General features: G+C 40.5%; 1 protein-coding gene across 2 annotated transcripts in view; it reads left to right on the forward strand.

The window, feature by feature from the left end:
• RRP15 (ribosomal RNA processing 15 homolog) overlaps positions 1-23,150 on the forward strand; it is a 53,194-nt gene extending 30,044 nt beyond the window's left edge. Inside the window, exons 5-6 of one of the 2 annotated variants that reach the window (XM_070767954.1) lie at positions 16,354-16,610; positions 22,655-22,782. In XM_070767954.1, the coding sequence (XP_070624055.1) occupies positions 16,354-16,596 (243 nt within the window). In that variant the 3' untranslated portion in view covers positions 16,597-16,610; positions 22,655-22,782. Of the gene's footprint in view, positions 1-16,353; positions 16,611-22,654 lie in introns of both variants that reach the window. The other variant, XM_019976653.2, reaches the window with a different exon arrangement.
• Positions 23,151-23,737: the final 587 nt, after the last annotated feature.

Below are 23,737 nucleotides of genomic sequence, written 5' to 3' on the forward strand. Positions count from 1 at the left end.
AATCTGCAGCTTGTAGAGCTGGTGGGAAGGTTTTGGGTCTTCTTCCTTAGTCACACTGCCCCTGGGTTTCAACTGTGGTTTTATTTCCACCTCTGCATGTGGGTTGTTCACTGGGGTTTGCTCCTGAGGCTGCCCTGGAGGACTTGGGTTTGCCCCTGTGAGGGCCAGGTGTGGAGGTGGTGCAGCTGCTTGGGTCCCAGGGGTTCTGGCAGCACCAGGTGCTCAGGGGAGTTGGCAGCTAGGGCAGCAGGAAGTATAGTGCTTTAGAAGGGTATGGCGACCAGTATTGGCCAGTAAGTTCCAGTATTCTTGCCTGGAGAACCCCCTCCCTGACAGAGAAGCCTGGCAGCCCAGGGTCTACAGGGTCGCAAAGAGTTGTTCATGACCAAAATGACACTGCACGCATAGACGAAGACTTTGCACCTGTAGCAGCTCTCTCCCAGTGAGAGTTGAGTGTGAAGGTGGCATGGTTTCTTGGCTTGTGAGGACCCTGGCGGCGCCAAGTGTGCAGGCACATGGACTGCTTCCGGTGCAGGAGTTATGGCCCTGTCAGGGTCTTTTTTCAAGCTTCTTGTGGCTAATGATCAGAAGGCCCCTTTGGCCAGTCTTTCTCCGTAGCTCCACCCGTTCAGGCACTTAGTGGTCCTTCCCTGTTGTTCGGCAGGTCAGGGTCCTGCTCTGTAGATCTGCATGTCAGTCACATAAAGGAGCGCCCTGGGTGCGGTCCTGCTTTGTAGTTCGGTGCCTCAGGCATTTGATGGGCCGGCCTCTGTTGTTCAGCTGCTGATGCTGTTGTGTGTGGGGTGAGAGGCTATGGTGATGGCTCCACCCCCTTGCGTGACTCAGCAGTATTGCCTGGCTTCCATGGCTGCCTGTCTGGCTTTCTCCACAGGCCTTTCCCACCACAATCTCCTCCCTCACATCCCCCAGATCCAGTCTCTCCACAGTCAACAGCAGCCCTCGCCTGGGGTTGCTCCACAATCCCTAAACTCCAGCTCCCAGCCACTGCACCTTCCAGCGGACCTGCGTCCCTGTCTGGGTAACGTATGGCTGCGGCAAGGACTGTCTGATTCTCATTCCATTTAGGCTGCCACAGGTCAGCTGTTTCACTCTCAGCCTTAAATGTTCCTCCTCTGACTCAGACAGTTGCCCTGATGTGGGGATTGGACCCCTGCTTCAGTTCTTCCCCCAACTGAGGGCAGGTCCAGTCCTCCTAACACTCCTGTTTTGCCCCCTAGTTCCTTCATCCTACCGAGTTTTGGGTGGTTCTATACACTCTTTTCCGCTGGTCAGGTACTCCTGTCTACTCTCAGCTGGTGTTCTGCATGTAGTTCTGTGTTTGAAGGTGTATTTCTGATGTTCTGTGAAGAGAGATGTACTCCACGACCACCTATTCCTCCACCATCTTGTTCTCCTCCGATCTTTGTTTTTTGAATGTTGAGTTTTAAGCCATCTTTTTCACTCTCTTCTTTCACCTTCATCCAGAGGCTGTTTAGTTCCTCTTTATTTTCTGTCATTAAAGTGGTATCATCTGCATATCTGAGGTTGTTGATATTTCTCCCAGCAATCTTGATTCCAGCTTGTGATTCATTCAGCCCAGCATTTCACGTGATATACTCTGCATATAAGTTAAATAAACAGGGCGCCTATATACAGCCTTGCCGTACTCCTTTCCCAGTTTTGAACCAGTCTGTTGTTCCATGTTTGGTTCTAACTGTTGCTTCTTGACTTGCATACAGGTTTCTCAGGAGGCTGGTAAGGTGACAGCCAAGGCGGAGGCTGGAATGATAGCCATGAGCCAAAGGGTGCCCACAGTCCCCAGGAAGGGAGGCCTCGCCAGATTCTGAACTGTGGGAGGATATATTGCTGTTGTTTGAAGCCACCCAGTTGGTGGTAATCATATAGCAGCCATGGGAAACTAATACCATATAGATGTGTGTGTTAGAAAAAATTTTCCCTCAGAACTTTGAAGTTACTGTTTCATTTTCTTGTTGTTTTTTTTTTTGCTGGTTAGCGGTCTGGTGCTTCTCTGGTTTCTGGTTCTGTACTCCTTGAAACCTTTCAGGTCGTCTCTTTATCTCTGCTGGTCCACAGCTTGGCAGTGAAGTGCCCTGTGCAGCTTGCTCACTCCTTGTGCTGCACCGTGGCGACTTTGTCTACCCAGTGAGAAATTCACGTTCCTCCCTTCTCTACACATTGTTTGGTTTGTTTGAATTAATATCTTTGATTATTTTTGTCCCTTTTTTTCTGTGTTCCCTTTCTGGAGCTTCTGCTAATTGGTTGTTAGATCTTCTGGATTGATCCTCTTAGTCTCACGTTTTCCCCTCTAATTCTCTCTCTGACACCTTCTGGGGAAGTTCTTTGATTTCTAGCCCTTACGTTGAATTTTAAAAATACATGACTTCATATTTTTTATTTTTGAAGAACTCTTTTTTTGTTGTTTTGTTTTTGTTCTTGGGACCCTGTTATTTCACAAATGCACTGTCTGTTCTCTGTGGGGAATTAATTATAGCCATCTTAAATTTTTCTTTTTTCTGCCTTGTTTTAATCTCTTTTGAGTTCATTCATGCTGTTTGTCTTGGCCTCACTCAGCAGTTGGAGGCCTTCCTTAGTACATGGTGATCCTCACTGTCCATTCGTATTTAAGAGTAAAGAGGATGGATTGCACATTCCCGGATGAGCCCAGAGTTTACTGGTTGGTGAGCTCAGCTGTGGAAGAGTTAAGAGCGTTGGTTCTTTCATTGGGGAATGTCCAAATATCAGTTTTCTGTAGGACTTTCTTCTGGGAACTTATCTTTTCTAGAGAAGACTCTTAGCAATCTGCTGCCTATGTATGGGTTAAGAACTTACTACTGCCAGTATTCTTGGAACAGGATATAAGAATAGTCTTTGGGGCTCCAGCATTCAGTATGAAGACTTTATTCAGTATAAGCTGTTTGTGTTAACCAATGTTCTGGAGTCCAAGACCTCTCTGATTTAACTATCTTCAGGGAGTAAACTACTGTCTATGTTAGAGTCAGTCACTGCCTCCATAGGCTGGAGAGGGGACCTAGAGGTTTAATAGCTGCTTCTTACACGGACTGTCAGCCAGTCTTCTGTTTTTATCACATGCTTTGCTCCCCACCTCTGCCCGTTTCTTCCAGTTTCTGAGCATGGATCCACTGGTTTTCACTTAAATGTCAATTTATTTTTCTGTTAATTGGTTGCTGCTACTCTATCTAGTTTTCATTCCCCCTCCAAATTAATTGGCTTATTGTGTTTACTCTTATTTTCTCTTCTGTGTTGTTTCCTTGTATGTTTATAACTTTATACCTTTATTTTAATTAAAGTTCTCCATAAAAATTGGAGATAAAATGCATGGCTGATGTTTAATTGAAAGACTTCCTTTTTATCTTGACAGCAAAAAGGTTGATCTTATCATATTAATAGAATTGTTGGTAGTCTTAAGTTGATTATAAGGTATTTCACAAATAGTAAGCCTTGAAATTTTGATAATGGACATTTTAAGTGAAGTGAATTAATTAAAAAAAAATACTTCCTAAAATTTTAGCCATATAAAGAAGGGATGCCCACAGAAAGCAGGTGTATATACCTCCTTTCTCTGGGTTTTTTTCTTCTTTGGAAACAATCTTTGTGATTATCTCTGTTCTTTTGAAAATCTTTAGATATTTAGATTCATGCTCTGGCACATGTGTGTTTAGCATTATTTCTTAGAAAATAAAGAAGGAAAGAGTGTATGTGTTTTAAAAATTTTGACTAGTCCGATCATTTTTGTTATCTAGTCTGAAAAATAGAATTATGAATTCATTTCTTTATAAGTCACATATCTGATTTATAAGTCTGTTTATGCACTATGTACATCTACAGTTGACTTATCTCATGTTTTCATATTTACTGTTTTTGTGAGCTACAGCCTAGCTATTTAAACTCTGCTTATTTCATTTAAAACCATGATCTTCTTTAAGGCTTTTGGTACATAGATTGGAGTACTTTTTGATACGTTCTAAAGACTGCCATTGATATCATTAGCTGTTCATCAGGACATTTTTCATCCTCTGATCCTGCTGAGTTGGATAATATTATTGCTCTTAGAGTCACCCCTGCCCCCGCCCCAATTATTTCACGTGTAGTCATTATTCTGCAGAAGAGTACTTGGGAACTCGTGTTAGAAAGCCTTCCTTAGGGCAGAAGAGGTATAACTGCTCTTCCAAGATCATTTTTAGGGAAAGAGATTTTGAAATGGTTTTTAAGTATTTTAAAACATGTCACACAGATATATTAAATTACATGTGAGTAATTAATTACTATACTCCTTGGAGGTAAGCTGGGGTACTGCGAAGTAAAGCAAAAAGGTACTTGATGGGCTCATTTCAGAAGAGATAACAGTTAATGTTTATAAATCAAAAAAGCCTTCATTTGTGCTTGGGGCAGTTATTATTCTGAGTATTTTTCATCTCTTAAAAATGAGCTGTTTCTTCAGTTAAATATGTATGGCTTATTTTTGTTTTCTTAATAATTTTGTATCTCTTTCATCATGTTAAGCCAGGTCCTTTGTACAGAGGATGTATTAAAAGTTCCTAATATTGTAAAGCTTATGTGCAGAAATATATCACTTACTGGTGAGTTTGCTACACAGTATTCACTTCTCAGTAATGCCCCTTGTTTTCTCTATTCCCTATCACATTGTGATACAGCAAATCTTATTAAATACGGCAGACTTACTTTATTTTTATTCTTTATTAATTTTTTGTGAGATAGGGCTATGAAAAGGAGCATCATTAGTGAAAGTGAGAAAGCCTAAGAAAGGAGTGATTCTTACCTGAAAAAATAGAAATTTTGGATAAAGTATTGAATATCAAATTCAGTAGATGGAGGTTTGCTTCTTTGAATGAATCAGTCCACCAAATAGTTCATATAGAAACAAGAAGAGAAACCATTTGGAAAGTTGATGTAGTATGTGTTCTAGGTAGTACAGATACTTGCTTATGAAATTAGAGTCTTAAATGTTGGAAAAGTTACGGTCACAAAGACCAAGTTTTCAGTGTTGCTGAAACCAGCCTATATTGAGACAGTCTTTGAAAACACTTAGAAGTAAGCATCAGAGAATGATGCCATAATCAGTAGACGTTTTCCCTACTATTAATTCAAGGAAAAGGAGCTAGTGCATCTAGTTTTTACTTCATTGGTTAGGGAAAAATGAATTGCCAATCACTGTACTACTCGAAGGCGGAAAAGCCTAACAGTTTTCCAGTTTTTCACATTCTTTATAATTTTTTTTTTCCTCTTTTCTTCCTCCATAGAGGTTGGGATATAGGGTGTTTACTGATAGTTGAAAGTGCAAGTCGCTCAGTTGTGTCCGATTCTTTGCAATGGGGAGCTGGAAAAGGGGATTCTGGGGAAGTTGGGACCAGATTTTTTAGTCTTGTGCCTTTAGTTAAGGAATCTGGACTTTATCCTTTTGGCATTTGGGTGCCAGTTGTAATTTTTCATCAAGTAAGTGATGTGATCAGAGTTGATTATTTTTAAGGAAAGGAAGGCTGAAGGATGTAAAACCTGTATTAGAAGACCAATAAGTGGGAGGCTCTTGCAGTAATCAGAGAAGAGGGGAGAACTAAGGTTGTATAAGATGGGGTGGGTCGGGGGGTGAATAGAAAAGAGGAAGCAGGCTTGAAAGGCAGTTTGGAGGTTGAGTGAGTCTGGGACTGACAGGATTTAGAAGGATGAAGGAGGGGGAGGGACTGTGAGGGTGACAGCTTGGGAGATTCAGATGGTGAGAGCTTTCACCAAATGGAGACTGTAAAAAGTGGAATGTGTCTGAGAGGTCAAGACTTATGGAGGCAGTGCCTGCTCCAGGTTGTAATTGGAAATGACATGGATGACAAGAAGCAATGATCAGGTTAAAAACATCAACTGTGGGGAGAGGCCCTGGGTTAGTGCAGGAAACATGACACAAAGAAGCAGGCAGCCTGGATAGCCATGTGTGTGTGTGTGTGTGTGTGTGTGTGTGTGTGTGTGATATGTGTGCATGTGTGTGTGTGGGCCAATTTTTCTGTCTCTGTAGGGTCCCAAGCACCCGGAGAACAATTAGCCAGTTTACACAGTCGGGGAATGTCAGTAGTATATTTTAGAAATGTTAACATTTTTAGGTTCAAATAAGTAATTGTCACCTATTTGGAGGGAATTCTTTAATCTAGAATCTATAAATCCCTCTATTGGACCAAATAAATGAAGCCCTGTACCAGCCACATACCAACATATGGCAGGGCACACTAGCTGCTTCCTTGATGTTAACTTTGAGTGAATTTTTTTTTAAACAAAGATTAAATTGTATTTAGGACACTCTGTTTAAGGAAGCAACAAAAACTTACATTTTGTGTAAGAAAGATTTGTTTTACGCCTTAAGGAAATAGTACCTTCTTATCCTCATTTCAGAACATGTACCCGTCTAGAGTGATCTGTTTTCCCAGTATGTTGAATAACCCAAGATTTTGGTAATTAGAGTTGCTCATGTTTTTCCATACCTTTAAAGTTGTGATTTTTCCTTTTGCTCCTTTCTTGAAAAGTTGACTGAAATTCAGTCAGATTTCTTGGCATTTAAGTGCCTGTTTCCTTAAAGGTGGCATTGAAGCAAGCGTGATGCAATTTAAATCTGTAAGTCTCTTAAGGAGAATATATTGGCTGCTGTTAGGAGATCATTGACTAACTGTTACTTAGCACTCTTGAGTTACAGACTTTCTGCAAGGTTTTCATCTATTTGAAATTGCCAGTATGTCCATTTTGGCTTTTGTGATAATGAAACTACAATGATAATCTTGTAGTAAGTGCCAGCTAGTTTCTGTTAGAAAGTAGCTTCCCTAGTGATTGCAGGGCAGCAAATTTCCATCAAAATCAAGGGCAGAAGTTACTAGAAGAGATAAGGTATTTACTTTTTTTCTGATTTTGTGATAGGAGCACAAACACAGATATGTGTCAAACACAGAGATAAGTTAGGGAACTCTGTTTCTCGTAAATGGCAGCCATGTAACTTCTTCACAGCTAGATATTTAGTGGTGGGAGTACTTTTGCAATACCTGCTTCTTTGGTGTCTTGGTAACTTAGACCTAGACTCTTAATTGCTGTGTACTTTTAATCGTGCATTCATGCTGGTTCCTAGACCTCTTGAATGCCTACTCCCAAAGGAGAACGCCTTGGGAGTGGAACGGAAGGACTCCTCACACACGTTCCCCAGTGGTCCCCCAGCAGTTTTCAGGCCTCAGGTTTGAAAAGGAGTTGGGGGTGGGGAAGTAGAGAAAGATGCTGTCCTTAAGTTGCCCCTACATTGCAAGGCAACAGTATTTTACTCTCACATAAAAGCTGCTCTAACAGGAATGTGTGGAATGCTAACTTTGTAAATAATTCAGCTTAATGTTTGTTTACTGAAAATGCCTAAATAGATTGGAGCTTAGACAAAAGAGGGACTTGGAGTTTGAAATGAGAATGCACGTGATTGTGCACACTGCTGTTGATGGGAACACTTGAAAGCCAGTTTCTCTTTGTACTCACTTTTAAAATATGCTGTTTAATTTTGATGTAGGAAAAAGAAAATTTGATGTAGGCCGGTTTCTAATGTGAACAGCAGTTGTAATCACAGTGAACTTAGGTTTGGCAGTGTGGTAACGTGGAGCATTGACGTGGGGAAAATACGGGTATAAGTGAAGAATATAATTATGGAGCTGCTGTGGAAATCTTTAGTTACTGTTAAAATAAAAATTAATAATGGTGCCATACATATTCTGGCCCTCTTTGAAAAAATGTTCTGTTTGAAGTTGCTGAAGTGGCTGCCTACATAAAATTTTCATCAAGGAGATTGAGGCTTTTTTTTTTAATTTAAATGTCCTGCATAAGGTATGTCTTGTAGCATGTGTTTGCACTTATGGTGCATTTTTAAAAATCAAAAGAATATTTTATTGTATCTCGCTAAAACTCATCGTTTCTGTGTTGTCGGCAGTTGAGTATGTGTATGGAGACGGATGGTGTATTATACATAGTGGCAGAGACGCCAGACTCCAGAGCCAGACCAACGGCTTCCAAATACTTGGTCTACCACTTAGTGAAGAGAGGTTGCTTAGCCTCACCAAACCTCGCGTTTTTTCCTCTGTTTGAGACAGTCATTCTAGGGGTTATCATCACCTCACAGAGATAACTGTGAGGGTCAAGTGAATTAGTATTTGTAAAGTGCTTAGAATTAGAACAATGCTTAGTATCTGGTTAGCGCTATATAAACGTTTGCAACTGCATGTCATTATTAGAATGAGTTTCTTATATTCAGTTCTTATTTTTTTCCTAACGAATAGTCAAAGATGAATCTAAAGTTGAAAGCTATTTTGAAGGGAAACTGTTGTTACTTCTGCTGAATTACAAGGTAGTCCAAAAATTATCCAATAATTGAATAAAAATTGTGTTTGCAAAATTGTCTCTCATTTTGCACTTCCCTGGAGGCTCAGTGGTAAAGAACCCACCTGGCAGTGCAGGGGACACGGGTTCGTTCCCTGGGTCGGGAAGATCACCTGGAGAAGGCAATGGCAACCCACTCCAGTACTGACTGAGAGATCCCATGGACAGAGGAGCCTGGTGGGCTGCAGTCCTTGGGGTTGCAAAGAGTCAGACACGACTTAAACAACAAAGCAACGACACCTCTCGTTTTAGGTGTATCTGGTTTACTAACGCGTAATTCTTAACAAAATAATAAAGCTAGATTTGAGGACCTAGAAATGTGTCCACTTTTTCTTACTCCTCACTTCAAGCTGTGGTTGAAATGTGTTACTTAAAAGATTTTTTTTACCAGGGAGACTTTGATTTCTAAGTGTGTGCTTTCCTACTATTTGAGCATTCTCATCATTGTGAGCAAAGCACAGAGCATCATCAGAATATCACAGATGTCCTGATTTGGGAGTTGTGTGTGTACATGACGACTCAAGGCATTTCTAGGTAGGAATTGTGGTAGCGGGGCTGGGAGGGGTCGTCTTATTGTTTGCGCCAGGTACTATGGAAGGTGTTTCTCTGTAATTATCACTTTAAGAAATACCAGAACTTCCATTTTAGAGAAACCCAAAATGAGGTTAAATGACCTGCCCCAGGTCCCACTGATAATAATGGACAGACTCTGGATCAAAACCCAGGCTATGTTGCTTCAGAACCATCTTTTAGCCGTCAGTGCCTGTGTGCTTAGAGTAGTGAGGTACTTTTTTAGAAGCAGAGCAGAAGACTGTCTCCGTCCTCTCACCTAGATAAGCTGGAAAGAAGGGGGCTGCCTGGCGAGCCACAGTGTCACCTGCCCAGACTGGCGAGCCACAGTGTCACCTGCCCAGACTGGGCCAGGCGGTGAGCCAAGCAGCCTGCTCAGTTCTCCCGAGTCTCAGCTCCCCTTCGCTGGTTGCATGGTAGCACTTGGAAATAACTCATTTTAAAATCTTATTCCTCAAAACTGCTAAGAAGGAAGCAAGATAAAATATTATCATAGTGAAACACTTCAGAATAATGAAATCCATTAAACTCATTTGGCAAATTCTTTAGGGAATTCCCTCATCATCCAGGGCTTAAGACGCTGCGCTTTTACTGCAGTGGGCCTGGGTTCACTTCCTGGTCAGGAAACTGAGATCTAGCTAGCCATGCACTGTGGCCAAAGAAGAGAAAATTCTTTATGAGTTTACTGTTGGAATTGACTTCCATTCATTTATCAGGGAATTTTGTAAAGTTATTGGATATCATTTAATTGTTTGCCTAATAGAAATTTTAGAATCCTTTTTTTTTCCCTCAGTTATTTTATAGAAGATTTTTAAATGGAAAAAAGTATGAAGGACCACTATTTCTCTCACCTAGTTGCTAAAATTGTTAGCAGTTGTCCATGTGTTTATTTTATATAGCTGTCTGCCTATTCTCTCTCCATCTGGTTTTTGTTTGTTTGGGGTGACTACTTGAAGGTACTGTCTATACTGTCTCAGAGACTCTTTTTTTAAGAAAGAGCTTTATTGAGATATGAATCACATACTGCAAAATTCAAAGAATGCTTTTGAAACTTTGAGACCCAAAATCTAGTCAGGGTTCATGCCTTACGTTTGGTTGTGTTAATCTTGTTTCCTCCCTCTTCTTCCTGACCAGTCCTCCTCATCCCACGCGTGCCCCCTCCCCCTTTAAGGAGACCCTATACAGAGAGAAACCAGTTGTCTTGAAGATGAATCCAGATTCTGAATTTGTCTGATGATTTTGTCATAATGTCTTCTACTAACTTGTTCCTCTGTGTCCTTTTTATGTAACCCTGAAGTTAGGGCTAAAGGTTAGGGTTTAGGGTGGACTCTTGGCCTATTTCTGGAGAAGGCAATGGCACCCAACGCCAGTACTCTTGCCTGGAAAATCCCATGGGCAGAGGAGCCTGGTAGGCTGCAGTCTGTGGGGTTGCTTAGAGTCAGACACGACTGAGTGACTTCACTTTCACTTTTCACTTTCATGCATTGGGAGAAGGAAGTGGCAACCCACTCCGCTGTTCTTGCCTGGAGAATCCCAGGGATGGGGGAGCCTGGTGGGTTGCAGTCTATGGGGTCGCATAGAGTCAGACACGACTGAAGTGACTTAGCAGTAGCAGCAGCAGCTCGGCCTGTTTCATAGGTGTGAGACTTAAATGCTCTGTACTTCATGTTGCATCACATCTCATATTAGTGATGGTGGTTTTTCATTTGGTTACAGTGGTAATGAATAGTCCCTTATTAAGGGTGCATGTCCCCCCTACAGTTATAAAGTCATTTCTGGGGTGTGTACTTTGAAAGGAGCTAGTATCTAGTTTACCTTTGCCTGTATATCTTTGCCTTTTAGCGTCAGTTGATTATTCTTGCCTAAAACAGTTAGTGTCATTTATAGAATGATGACTTTCTCCTTTAGTTTTTGTTTGTTTTTCTACGACTGAATTTAAGTTCCTGAAGGTGGGGGCTAAGATTCCTTTCCCTTTAATTATTGCTTTTTGGAGTGAGAAGTTGGTTTAACAGTCATCTCCAGTTGTGGCGAGTGAACCTTCTTTCCCTCCCCTTTTGGGTTTTTTTTTTTTTTTTTTTTAATATCATGGACACAGGAGTTATTATTGTTCAGTCCTTTACAATCATTGTGCTTTTTGACACTTAAATTCACAAATGAGGTAATGGGAACCAGTGCATACTAACCCTCATGGCCTTATGACATGACCTCATTTTTCTTTGAGTGCTTTCTTGCTTTCTGGGACAGCAAGATGTCCCAGACTGAACCTTGAACTTCCTGTATCCCAGATTTGGAATCACCTATTTGTACAGGGAACTCTAGTGAGACAATACATTTATTTTTAAGTCTTTTCTTGACTTCAGTAGATTGATATTACGCATATTATCTACCAGATAAAACTTCATTTCATTTGTATAGCTTTTCATGGTCTTACAAAGAACTTAAAAAAATTTTTTTTAAATTTTTTGTTTGTTGATACCTTGTCTCATTAACTGCAGTGCTGGACTAGCAAGAATTCTCTGCATTCGGTTGCTGCAAGGGCCTTGATGGTTGCTCTTCTTCAACAAGTTAAAGAGAAGAATGGAGGGAGAATCATCATGTATTACATTTAAAAGACTGACAAGGAGTCTGTTTGGTGGTAAAAGCAGCCATGTTTTTATAATCAGTGACCCATATGGCTGGCTGTGCATGTAATATGTGAGAGAGGGGGTATTTATTATCATCCTTCACATTTCAGAAGAGAGAACTGTCAGGTCACGTACTGTTTTAGCCCATTCAGACTGCTACACCAGGTTATCACAGACTGGGTGGCTTAAAAACAACAGACATTCATTTCTCACTGTGCTGGGGGCTGGGAGTCCAAGATCGGCACTGGGAGATTTGGTGTCTGGAGAGGACATGGTTCCTTTATCATTAGAGGTGCCTTCTTGCTCTGTTCTCACACAGAAGAGAGGCTTGCATGTGAGAGGCTTATGTATGTTTGTGTCATTGAAGGTTTTAACAGTTTGTGATACTAAAACATTGGTATCTATTTTCTAGATAAATTCACAGCTCTGCTCATTTGTTACAAATCTGAATTCTCATTGATGTGTACTGTGTAATGTAGCAGATAAAAAATAATGATGTACTTTAAGAGACTGGTGGAGTGCATTCTGAATATCTCACATTCCTAATTAAGTATGAAAATGAATAGAGGACTTGTGTCAAAGACTCCTTGAGATGTTACTTTTGTCCTTTTAGGCAGTTTTGTCTACTTATTAGCAGTCCTTCAGAGATTATAAACAATGAAGAAAATTGGAGTTTCAGGAATGTTTCCTAAAATTTAATTCTGTGGAGCTGAATGGATACAAGTTAGAATAGAAGAAACCAGAGTCTTCATTGAGCAAGGACATAAGGCAATGGCACCCCACTCCAGTACTCTTGCCTGGAAAATCCCATGGACGGAGGAGCCTGGTGGGCTTCAGTCCATGAGGTCGCTAAGAGTCAGACACTACTGAACGACTTCACTTACACTTTTCACTTTCATGCACTGGAGAAGGAAATGGCAACCCACTCCAGTGTTCTTGCCTGAAGAATCCCAGGGATGGGGGAGCCTGGTGGGCTGCCGTCTATGGGGTCAGACTGAGTCGGACACGACTGAAGTGACTTAGCAGCAAGTGTTAATTAAGTCCATAGTTAAGTCAAGGGCAGCAAATGGAATTAAAAAATAAACAAAAGACAGTATGTGGATGAAAAAATGCATCGAAGAAGCGTGTTTTCCAGGAGTATGAGGCCTGAATTCTTGGAAAGCCAGGCAGAATTTGTTTTTCTTAGAGAGCTCTGTACATTTAATATATGCTTAGGCTATAATTAAAGGTGATGTGGTTTCAGCATCTTGATCTTTTTTCACCTAGGATATACTACTAAATGCTTTTTTCTAGTTTACTAGGATCTTAGAAATTATCCATCTGAATTTGTAATCTATATGAGAATCTGGATGGAGAAGGCAATGGCACCCCACTCCAGTACTCTAGCCTGGAAAATCCCATGGACAGAGGAGCCTGGTAGGCTGCAGTCTGTGGGGTCGCTAAGAGTCGGGCACGACTGAGTGACTTCACTTTCACTTTTCACTTTCATGCTTTGGAGAAGGAAATGGCAACCCACTCCAGTGTTCTTGCCTGGAGAATCCCAGGGATGGCAGAGCCTGGTGGGCTGCCGTCTATGGGGTCACACAGAGTCGGACACGACTGAAGTGACTTAGCAGTAGCAGCAGCAGAGAATCAGGAAATTAAACAAAAAGTTAACAAAAATGAAGCTCAAGTGGGCTTGTTCCCAGAATACCATCATAGTAAGACAGTTAAAAGAACTAAAAAAAAAAAAAAAAAAGACCTGTAAAGGAAGGAGAAGGCAGAAATTGATCAAGACAGTTGTTCAGTTGATTAGTTGTGTCCAACTGTGAACCTGTGGACTACAGCACACCAGGCTTCCCTGTCCTTCCCTATCTCTCGGAATTTGCTCAAACTCATGTCTATTGAGTCGGTGATGCCATACAACCATCTCATCCTCTGTTGTCCCCTTCTCCTGCCCTCAATCTTTCCCAGCATCAGGGTCTTTTCCAGTGAGTTGGTTCTTCACATCAGGTGGCCAAAGGCTTGGAGCTTCAGCTTCAGCATCAGTGCTTCCAATGAATATTCAGGATTGATTTCCTTTAGGATTCACTGGTTTGTTCTTGCTGTCCAAGGGACTCTGAAGAGTCTTCCAGCGCCACAGTTTGAAAACATCAATTCTGTGGTGCTCAGCCTTGTTTATGGTCCAGCTCTCACATCCGTACATGACTACTGGAAAAACATAGCTTTCACTAGATGTTATTTTGTTGGCAAAGTGATGTCTCTGCTTTTTAATGCACTGTCTAGGTTTGTCATAGCTTTTCTTCCAGGGAGCAAGCTTCTTTTAATTTCATGGCTGCAGTCACCATCTGCAGTGATTTTGGAGCCCAAGAAAATAAAATCTGCCACTGTTTATACTTTTTCCCTGTCTATTTACCATGAAGTGATGGGACCAGATGCCATTTTATTGGTTTTTGAATGTTAGTTTTAAGCCAGCTTTTTCACTCTCTCTTTCACTTTCATCAGGAGGCTCTTTAGTTGCTCTTCACTTGGGAATTGCTTATTAAGAATTCTTTGAGAGTTAAAGAAAAGTTTGCTTAGACATGGGATCTTCCATATAATCTTGAATCAGTAGGTTCTTCATTGAAATTCTCTTATATTCAAGATTGAAAATATTCAATTCTTATGATTCAACTTTCAGTTCTTTGGTGGGATGTCACAGTGTCTTACACAGTTAGAAAATCATTGATGTTCTTACTCAAATTCTAAAGATTTGGGGCTATATTTTACTTCTGTTGATTTCTACCAGAATACATTTTTTTAATATGAAGGGGTTTTTCGTATGCTCTTAATTTCATAGGCAGAACTTTAAGATAGGATCTGTCATCACCACTACCACATCTCAGTGCAGGAGGCTGCAAATAAGAGTTTATTTGTTGGATCTTAAGAACTACAATTTGAGGGAGGCAGATTTGGATAATCCTGGAAGAGAAAGAGACAGGGACTTAACAAAAGTCACCCGCCGAGAATTGTGATCGACTGACTCAAGTCAGGGATTTGTCCTTAAGGAATCATGAGTTGTTTCAGGGTAGGAGGTCCAACAAGTAGATAAGACTCTGCTGTCATGAGTTTCTGGCAAGTGTCCTGAATGGCTTCTTCTGATCAGAAGGTCAGATTCCATCCAGGCAGAGGTATACATGAGTCATACTTCTCTAATGGCTTCTTGGCTCCGTTTTAGAGGGCTCTCTTAGCACACTACTGATTCCATTTTGATTGTCTTTCACACATGTAGGGGAGATTTACTAACTACAGTTGTAAATTGCATAAAAAAAATTACAGCAGCAAAGGTATTAAGATGAATTTAGCCAGTGGTGTGAACCTGTTTTAGTTTAGGTGAAAATAAATTAAAATGAAAACATAACGGTCTTCTTAGGGGAAGCAATGAAATCAGCTGTTGCTTTTAAATATAGATATGATTATCATGTTTATTTTTTTAGGATTTGACTTAATTTTTCCCCCTTCAAAACTGAAATGAGTTCAGGTTCTTAATTATTTGGTATTAGATTAAAGAATCATTCCAAAGTTCTGTTTTCCGTTTTCCTTTTCAGTAGCTGCCAGTGTCTGTGTTTGATCCTTGAAATGGAAGCTGATTAACATTTTGAAGGGTTGTCTTCATCTTCAAAATCAACACTGACTGTTTCTGTGTGATCTTGATTAAATGTTTGCACAGAGCCAGGCCAGTGAGGGTGGGGCCTATTTTGTTTCCATGTGTCATATGGTTTTCATTAAGTTTTTGCATTTAAGTCAGTTTTATTTTTCAGTTGATGTAGGCACAGAGAGTTGTCCTGTAGGTTGCTTTAGGTCATTGAGTCATTGTTGCCTTGCAGTAAATCTGACAGACTTCATAAGCTGGTAAATTTTGATCAGTCAACACAACTTCATCTGACAGAGGTAAATATCTGAGTCTCATGTATACAGTTTGGAGCCTTGTCTCTTAACATTATATTTATATCAAGGTGAAGAATGGGAAGTATATTTAGTTTCTTTCCAATCCTAGACCTCTATCTAAACTTTCTCATTTGTAGTGTTGTTGTAGTCAGCAGTAAACTAGTAATTCAAATCCAGAACTCTCTGGGTTTTTTATTCCTATTGTAATTGTAATACATCAGTTTGCCATTGCTTCTGTTTTAGAAACAAAACAAAAACTTTTAATTCTCATGATGTCTCAAAAGTTAATGAAATCTCTCTAGGGATTGGACTTCCCTGGTGGCTCAGTGGTAAAGAATCTGCCTGCTGATGCAGGAGATGAAAGTTCGATCCCTGGATCAGGAAGATCCTTTGGAGAAGGAAATGGCAACCCACTCCAGTACTCTTGTCTCTGGGAAATCCCATGGACAGAGGAGCCTGATGAGCTATAGTCCATGGGGGTCACACAGAGTCAGACACGACTCAGTGATTGAACAACAACAGTATCTAGCGATCACCTTAGGCAAATTTTACCAATGAATGACACATTTGGAATTTGCCTCACACTTTTTCTCTTTCTCTTAATCTCTGATCCATCTTTTCTTTGTGGGTGCTCCATTTTTTAAAGGAAGTTTTATACTTAATGGAAAGCCATCTTTATGGAAAAGATTCAGTAAGTTGCAATTATGTGTATCTGTTGTGTGAGATAATTTGCCCAACTTCTGACTTTGATAGAAATTAACTTAAAGTGTGCTTCAGTTCTCAGTGTATTTTAGTACTCATTCTACTGTGTAATTTTTAGGTTATAACAGATGATTTAGTAGTATATTGTGTTCATGTGTGGTGTTGGAGAAGACTCTTGAGAGTCCCTTATGCAAGGAGATCCAACCAGTCCATCCTAAAGGAAATCAGTCCTGAATGTTCATTGGAAGGACTGATGTTGAAGCTGAAACTCCAGTACTTTGGCCACCTGATGCGAAGAGCTGACTCATTTGAAAAGACCCTGATGCTGGGAAAGACTGAAGGCAGGAGGAGAAGGGGATGACAGAGTATGAGATGGTTGGTTCCTTTTCTCCTTTGTCTTTAGCTTCTCTTCTTTTCACAGCTATTTGTAAGACCTCCTCAGACAACCGTTTTGCCTTTTTGCATTTCTTTTTCTTGGCTGTGGTGTTGATCACTGCCTCCTGTACAGTGTCACGAACCTCCCATAGTTCTTCAGGCACTCTGTCAGATCTAATCCCTTGAATCTTTTTGTCACTTCCACTGTATAATCGTAAGGGATTTGATTTAGGTCATACCTGAATGGTCGAGTGGTTTTCCCTACTTTTCAATTGAAGTCTGAATTTTGCAGTAAGGAATTCATGATCTGAGCCACAATCAGCTCTTCGTCTTATATTTGCTGACTGTATAGAGCTTCTCCATCTTCAGTTGCAAGGAATGTAATCAATCTGATTTTGGTATTGACCACCTGGTAATGTCCATGTGTAGACACTGTGTTTTTGGAAGAGGGTGTTTGCTATGACCGGTGTGCTCTCTTGGCAAAATTCTATTAACCTTTGCCCTGCTTCATTCTGTATTCCAAAGCCAAATTTGCCTGTTACTCCAGGTATTTCTTGATGTCCTACTTTTGCATTCCAGTCCCCTATGATGAAAAGGACATCTTTTTTTGATGTTAGTTCTAGAAGGTCTTGTAAGTCATCATAGAACTGTTCAACTTCAGCTTCTTTGGCATTAGTGGTTGGGGTATATGTTCAACTTCAGCTTCTTCAGCATTAGTGGTTGGGGCATAGACTTGGATTACTGTGATACTGAATGGTTTGCCTTGGAAATGAACAGAAATCATTCTGTTGTTTTTGAGATGGCACCCATGTGCTGCTCAGCTGGTTGAGAATCCACCTGCAATGCTGGAGACCTGGGTTTGATCCCTGCATTGCGAAGATCCCCTGGTGAAGGAAACAGCTACCCACTCCAGTATTCTGGCCTGGAGAATTCCATGGACTGTATAGTACATGGGGTCACAAAGAGTTGGACATGACTGAGCAACTTTCATCATCTTCCATAGTGCCCCGTGTAAGTGGTGCTGGAAAAACTGGACAGCTCGGTTGAAAAGAATGAAATTAAAACACTTCCTAATGCCATACACAAAGATAAACTCAAAATGGATTAAAGACCTAAGTGTAAGACCGGAAACTATAAAACAGAGGAAAACATAGGCAGCATCCTCGATGACATAAATCAAAGCAAGATCTTCTGTGACCCTTCTCCTAGAATAATGGAAATAAAAACAAAAATAAACAAGTGGGATATAATTAAACTTGAAGGCTTTTGCACAGCAAAAGAAATTACAAACAAGGTGAAAAGGAAACCCTCAGAATGGGAGGAAGTAATAGCAAGGGAACCAACTGACAGAGAAGTAATTTACAAAATATACAAGCAGCTCATACAACTCAATACTGGAAAAACAAACTGCCCCATCAAAAAGTGGGAAAAAAGACCTGAACAGACATTTCTCCAAAGAAGACATACAAGTGGCTAACAAACACATGAAAAGATGCTCAACATCACTCATGAGAGAAATGCAAATTAAAACTACAATGAGATACCACCACACATCAGTCAGAATGACCACCATCAAAAAAAGTCTACAAACAATAAATTCTGGAGAGGGTGCGGGGAAAAGGGAACCCTCTTGTGTTGCTGGTAAAAGTCAAATGCTGGAGAGGGTGTGGAGAAAAGGGAACCTTCTTGCATAGCTGGTGGGAATGTAAATTGATACTCCCACTATTTTGGTAAAGCATACGAAACTCCATGAGCAGGGGATGGGGTGGGCTTCAGGCCATGGGGTCACAAAGAGTTGGACACGACTTAGTGACTGAACAACAGCAGCACCCCCGGGGGTTTTGGCTTCCTTGAGGTCACTGTTCCAGGCTTTCCTCGCTGCCTGACTGTAGGCACTGTGCTGGAGTCTCCCAGACTGTTTGTCCAGTTATCTTTTTGTAATATTTTCCATTACTTTTTTCTTTCTGCTCTATTTTCTGCATGATTTCCTTAGCTTTGTCTTCTCACCTTTACACTTTTTTTTTTCAGCCATCATGCTTCTATTTCTAAGCTTTTTGTTAGTCTCTTAATGTTTCTTTTTTAAAATAGCAACTGTTCTTATTTTGTAGATACAATATAATCTCCTAACTCTTCAGGGATATTAATGGTATTTTCCCTTAAGTTGTTTTTTTTATTTGAATACTTTCTTTTTCTTAGAAGTTGCTTTTTAAATGTTTGTTTATATTATTCTTCCTCTTCTTTTTGATAAATCTTATTTGTTCATGATTAGAACAAATACTCCTAGAAAAGTTGATTGGATGCTCTGAATATGTGGAGTTTGTCCACATGACGTGAGCTTTAATGTAGCCTTCTCTTAGTGTGTTATTTAGTAGTCACTGGTTAGATTTTCTATAGAGTGTTCCTGATCTCCTCCCTGGAGGAAAAAGGTCTGGCTGCCAGCATTTTGGGAGTCCACCATGGGACTGGCGGGACTCCTTATTGGAGGTGACGTGTATGTGCTTGTGTGGAACTGAATCCCCTGGTTTTGGTACCGCCCCATGCTTTCATCTGGGCTAGCCCATTACCCCTCCAGAGGTTAAACCTCTAGTCTTCCGCCAGGAGAGTGGGGAGGGGAATCCAGGGGAAACAATCTGATTGTTTCTCAATCTAACTTTCACCCAGTTCTCTTTATCTTGATTCCTTGTTTCTCAATCTAACTTTCACCCAGTTCTCTTTATCTTGATTCCTCCGTTCTATCCTTACTTGCAAAAGTACCAGAACTGCCCATTCCTAGGTTTTGTTTTTTTTCCCCTGAAAAGTCTGCAGGGTGAGTTGGATTAGTTGTCAGACTGACAGTTGGAGTTGCAGGATTCACCTTCCTTGGCTTTGCCAAGACATGATCCATCTGCTTCTACCTTCTAAAATCGTGTTGCTGTTTTCTCTTTGGATCTTGTCCTCATGGATTGAGCTTCCCAGGTGGCACAGTGGTACAAAATCCACCTGCTAATGCAGGAGACGCAGGTTTGATCCCTGGGTCAGGAAGATCCCCTGGAGAAGGAAATGGCAACCCACTCCAGTACTCTTGCCTCTGGGAAATCCCATGGACAGAGGAGCCTGGCGGGTTACACTCCATGGGATCGCAGAGTGTCCAACGGGCCGGAGAATTCCATGGACTATATATAGTCCATGGAGTCCCAAAGGGTCAGATATGACTGCGTGACTTTCACTTTGCTAGTGACTAAACTTGAGTAATTAACTTGGCAGAGGTGTTACAGTTAATGGTTCAAAGTGGATCTCTGTTCATTGGGAACAGCTCTGGCTTATTTAAGTAAGGTGAGATTGGCAGAGAAAACTTGAGCTGACTCAGGGAAAATGGCCTTTTATTCAGTTAGGTAACTGAATCTCACAGAAGCAGAAGTTTAGGAACGCGGGTGTGGTCCTGTAGAGATGAGGAATGGAGGCCTGTGGGCGTCCTCCAGGAGCAGCGTTATGCACTGCCTTTCTGCTTCGTCGCCCTCTGTCAGTGGCGGCACAGAAAGCATTGGAACTGATGGGTTTAACCAACACAGATGTCTCTCGTTTCTTCATGCTGGTTAAATTATAGTACAAAGTGTACTGTTTGATTCACTAAGTCAGTTCTGAAAACTTTTTCACATTTATATGCTCTCCAGTCTTCCGGGTCTATTTAGGAAAAAGCTTTGACGAATAAGCCAGAAGGACATTTTTTCCTGTTTGTGATAGCATCCTTTTTAAAAAAAAAAATGGTATTATTGTTTCAGGGCTATATTTTTTTAAATTAAAAAAAAATGGCTTCAGAATTAGATAAGTAATCTCTTAACCCTGTAAGTGTTTTTAACATCTTTTCTCCTAATAATTGCTTTTTATAGGTTAATAGGCTCCCATAAAGTAACGGTTTTCTCTAACCAAATGGGTTCTTATATATTTAGATATTTCCCCCACATTGTGTATTTCTGTGCATGGAGTAAGTAGAAAAGCACAGACTGTTAGCTCCATGAAGACAGGGACTTTGTTTTGTTCATCTCTCTCACACTCGGGACAGTGTTTGATAGGCAGTTCTCAGTGAATATTTGTGGAATGAAGAAACTAGTTCAGCCTCCTGCACTACTTAATTAATGCCACAAGGTGGTACTGTTGTACCATGAAATAAAAGGCTGTAATTCTCAGACTCTCTTGCATGGTTTTATATAAATCCTATGAATAAACAAAATGAATTGACTACCATTATGTTTATTGCCTGGTTCGGTTATTTACGGTTTTAGCGTGTGACTAGTCTTTTGAGTCCATGATTTGGGGAGGCAGTGAGATCATAACTTATATAACATTTGGTCCAGATTTTTATCAAATTTTAAATGTGAGAGCATCTATAAACACCTAGCACAGTATCAGGTTAGTTTCATTTTTCACTCTTTCAATTAATTTTGGGTTAAAATACCATGTTAAAAATTTCTGTGTGTTAAAATAATTTGCCAAATGTTTTCTAATAGGTTATCACTGAATGTGAAATATTTTGTAAGTCTGTTTTGATTGTTAGAAGACTTAAAAAAGTGATCCCAAACCTAGATTATACTATATCACCACAAACAATGCGCCCCCCCCACCCCCCCCCAACACTGCAGATAAAAAATATAATTCTGCCTCCATGGTTCTTGTATGATCAGATCAGATCAGTCGCTCAGTCGTGTCCAACTCTTTGCGACCCCATGAATCGCAGCACGCCAGGCCTCCCTGTCCATCACCAACTCCCGGAGTTCATTCAGACTCACGTCCATCGAGTCAGTAATGCCATCCAGCCATCTCATCCTCTGTCGTCCCCTTCTCCTTTTGCCCCCAGTCCCTCCCAGCATCAGAGTCTTTTCCAATGAGTCAACTCTTCACATGAGGTGGCCAAAGTACTGGAGTTTCAGCTTTAGCATCGTTCCTTCCAAAGAAATCCCAGGGCTGATCTCCCTTAGAATGGACTGGTTGGATCTCCTTGCAGTCCAAGGGACTCTCAAGAGTCTTCTCCAACACCACAGTTCAAAAGCATCAATTCTTCGGCACTCAGCTTTCTTCACAGTCCAACTCTTGCATCCATACATGACCACAGGAAAAACCATAGCCTTGACTAGACGGACCTTTGTTGGCAAAGTAATGTCTCTGCTTTTGAATATGCTATCTAGGTTGGTCATAACTTTCCTTCCAAGGAGTAAGCGTCTTTTAATTTCATGGCTGCAGTCACCATCTGTAGTGATTTTGGAGCCCAGAAAAATAAAGTCTGACACTGTTTCCACTCTTTCCCCATCTATTTCCTATGAAGTGATAGGACCGGATGCCATGATCTTCGTTTTCTGAATGTTGAGCTTTAAGCCAACTTTTTCACTCTCCACTTTCACCTTCATCGAGAGGCTTTTGAGTTCCTCTTCACTTTCTGCCATAAGGGTGGTGTCATCTGCATATCTGAGGTTATCGATATTTCTCCCGGCAGTCTTGATTCCAGCTTGTGTATCTTCCAGTCCAGCGTTTCTCATGATGTACTCTGCATATAAGTTAAATAAGCAGGGTGACAATATACAGCCTTGACGTACTCCTTTTCCTATTTGGAACCAGTCTGTTGTTCCATGTCCAGTTCTAACTGTTGCTTCCTGACCTGCATACAAATTTCTCAAGAGGCAGATCAGGTGGTCTGGTATTCCCATCTCTTTCAGAATTTTCCACAGTTTCTTGTGATCCACACAGTCAAAGGCTTTGGCATAGTCAAGAAAGATGTTTTTCTGGAACTCTCTTGCTTTTTCGATGATCCAGCGGCTGTTGGCAATTTGATTTCTGGTTCCTCTGCTTTTTCTAAAACCAGCTTGAACATCTTGTATGAGGCTCACATTTTTTAACACAGTACTACATATTTGTGTGTATATGATCATAATGCATACAGTTAATCTATCGTTTGTCTTGGTTTTACTCCTATTATAAAACAAAGTGTTGACAGGTTTGTTTTGTAGCCTAGAATTTTAAAATTTCCTTATGGTGAAATTGACTTTTGAATATTTTGATCATGTACTTTCCCTTAGACTGAAGCGAAATCAGAAGAGGGCCCAGGATGGACGATCTTGCGTGATGATTTCATGATGGGAGCGTCCATGAAAGACTGGGACAAAGAAAGCGATGGACCAGATGGCAGCAGACTGGGGTGTGGAAGTGACTCTGACACATAACGCTGTATAAGAAACACAGTTTACATTTTGTTTTTCCTGGAAAAATAGTTCATACTCTGAAGGTTGGGAAATTATAAAGGTTGCATTTGTAAGAAAGCCAAAAGACTTTCATTATTACCAACTTTGGTGTTTCCTTTTTTCATGTAAACTTTGTTAAAATTACATTTCAAACCTTATATGATTTTAAGCATTGTTCCTTAGAACATTTGTAAAAAGAAATATTTCTACTTGAGAGGTGCATTTTGCTAGGTTCACTATAGGTTTACATATTGCTCTTGGATATTGGTATTTCAGCTATCACCGGTGTTTGTGGAAATGCAACATCAATTTATAATTAAAATGAACTCCTTGATGTTAGTGTTTTTAAGCCTCTAACTTACAGGCCTGAATATGTATATTTTTTGTGGGAAAGGGTGGGTGGTGGTTTTTGTGAGGTATTGAGAAAACCTATGTATTAATAACAAAATTTTTAAATCATAGCATTTCTGATTTGGGGTAATGATTTTATTTATAGATACTCTGGCAAATAATGATTTAAGAAGTATAAAATTTCTACTTATATGTTGCCTTTTATATGCTAAGTAATGTATATAAATAATGACTTAGATTTATTTTAAATGTTGTTTATTTTTGTATGAGAGATTTACTGAGGTGGAAATTCTCATATTTAACTTACACAGTGAGGCATAATTTCTTAGGAAGCATATTTGACATGTTCTAGTTTCTCTTATTTTCCCTATTTTTGAGTTTTTCCTCCTATATTTGAGTTAGCTTAAATACTCTTTTATGGACGGACTGACCAGTGAAATGGTAGACAATAGATGCGTAGGTGTGTGCTTAGTCACTTCAGCCGTGTCTGACTCTTTGCGACCCTATGGACTGTAGCCCACCATGTTCCTCTGTGCATGGCATTCTCCAGGCAAGAATACTGGAGTGGGT

The sequence above is a fragment of the Bos indicus genome, chromosome 16, assembly GCF_029378745.1.
Source record: "Bos indicus isolate NIAB-ARS_2022 breed Sahiwal x Tharparkar chromosome 16, NIAB-ARS_B.indTharparkar_mat_pri_1.0, whole genome shotgun sequence".
Taxonomy (NCBI): domain Eukaryota; kingdom Metazoa; phylum Chordata; class Mammalia; order Artiodactyla; family Bovidae; genus Bos; species Bos indicus.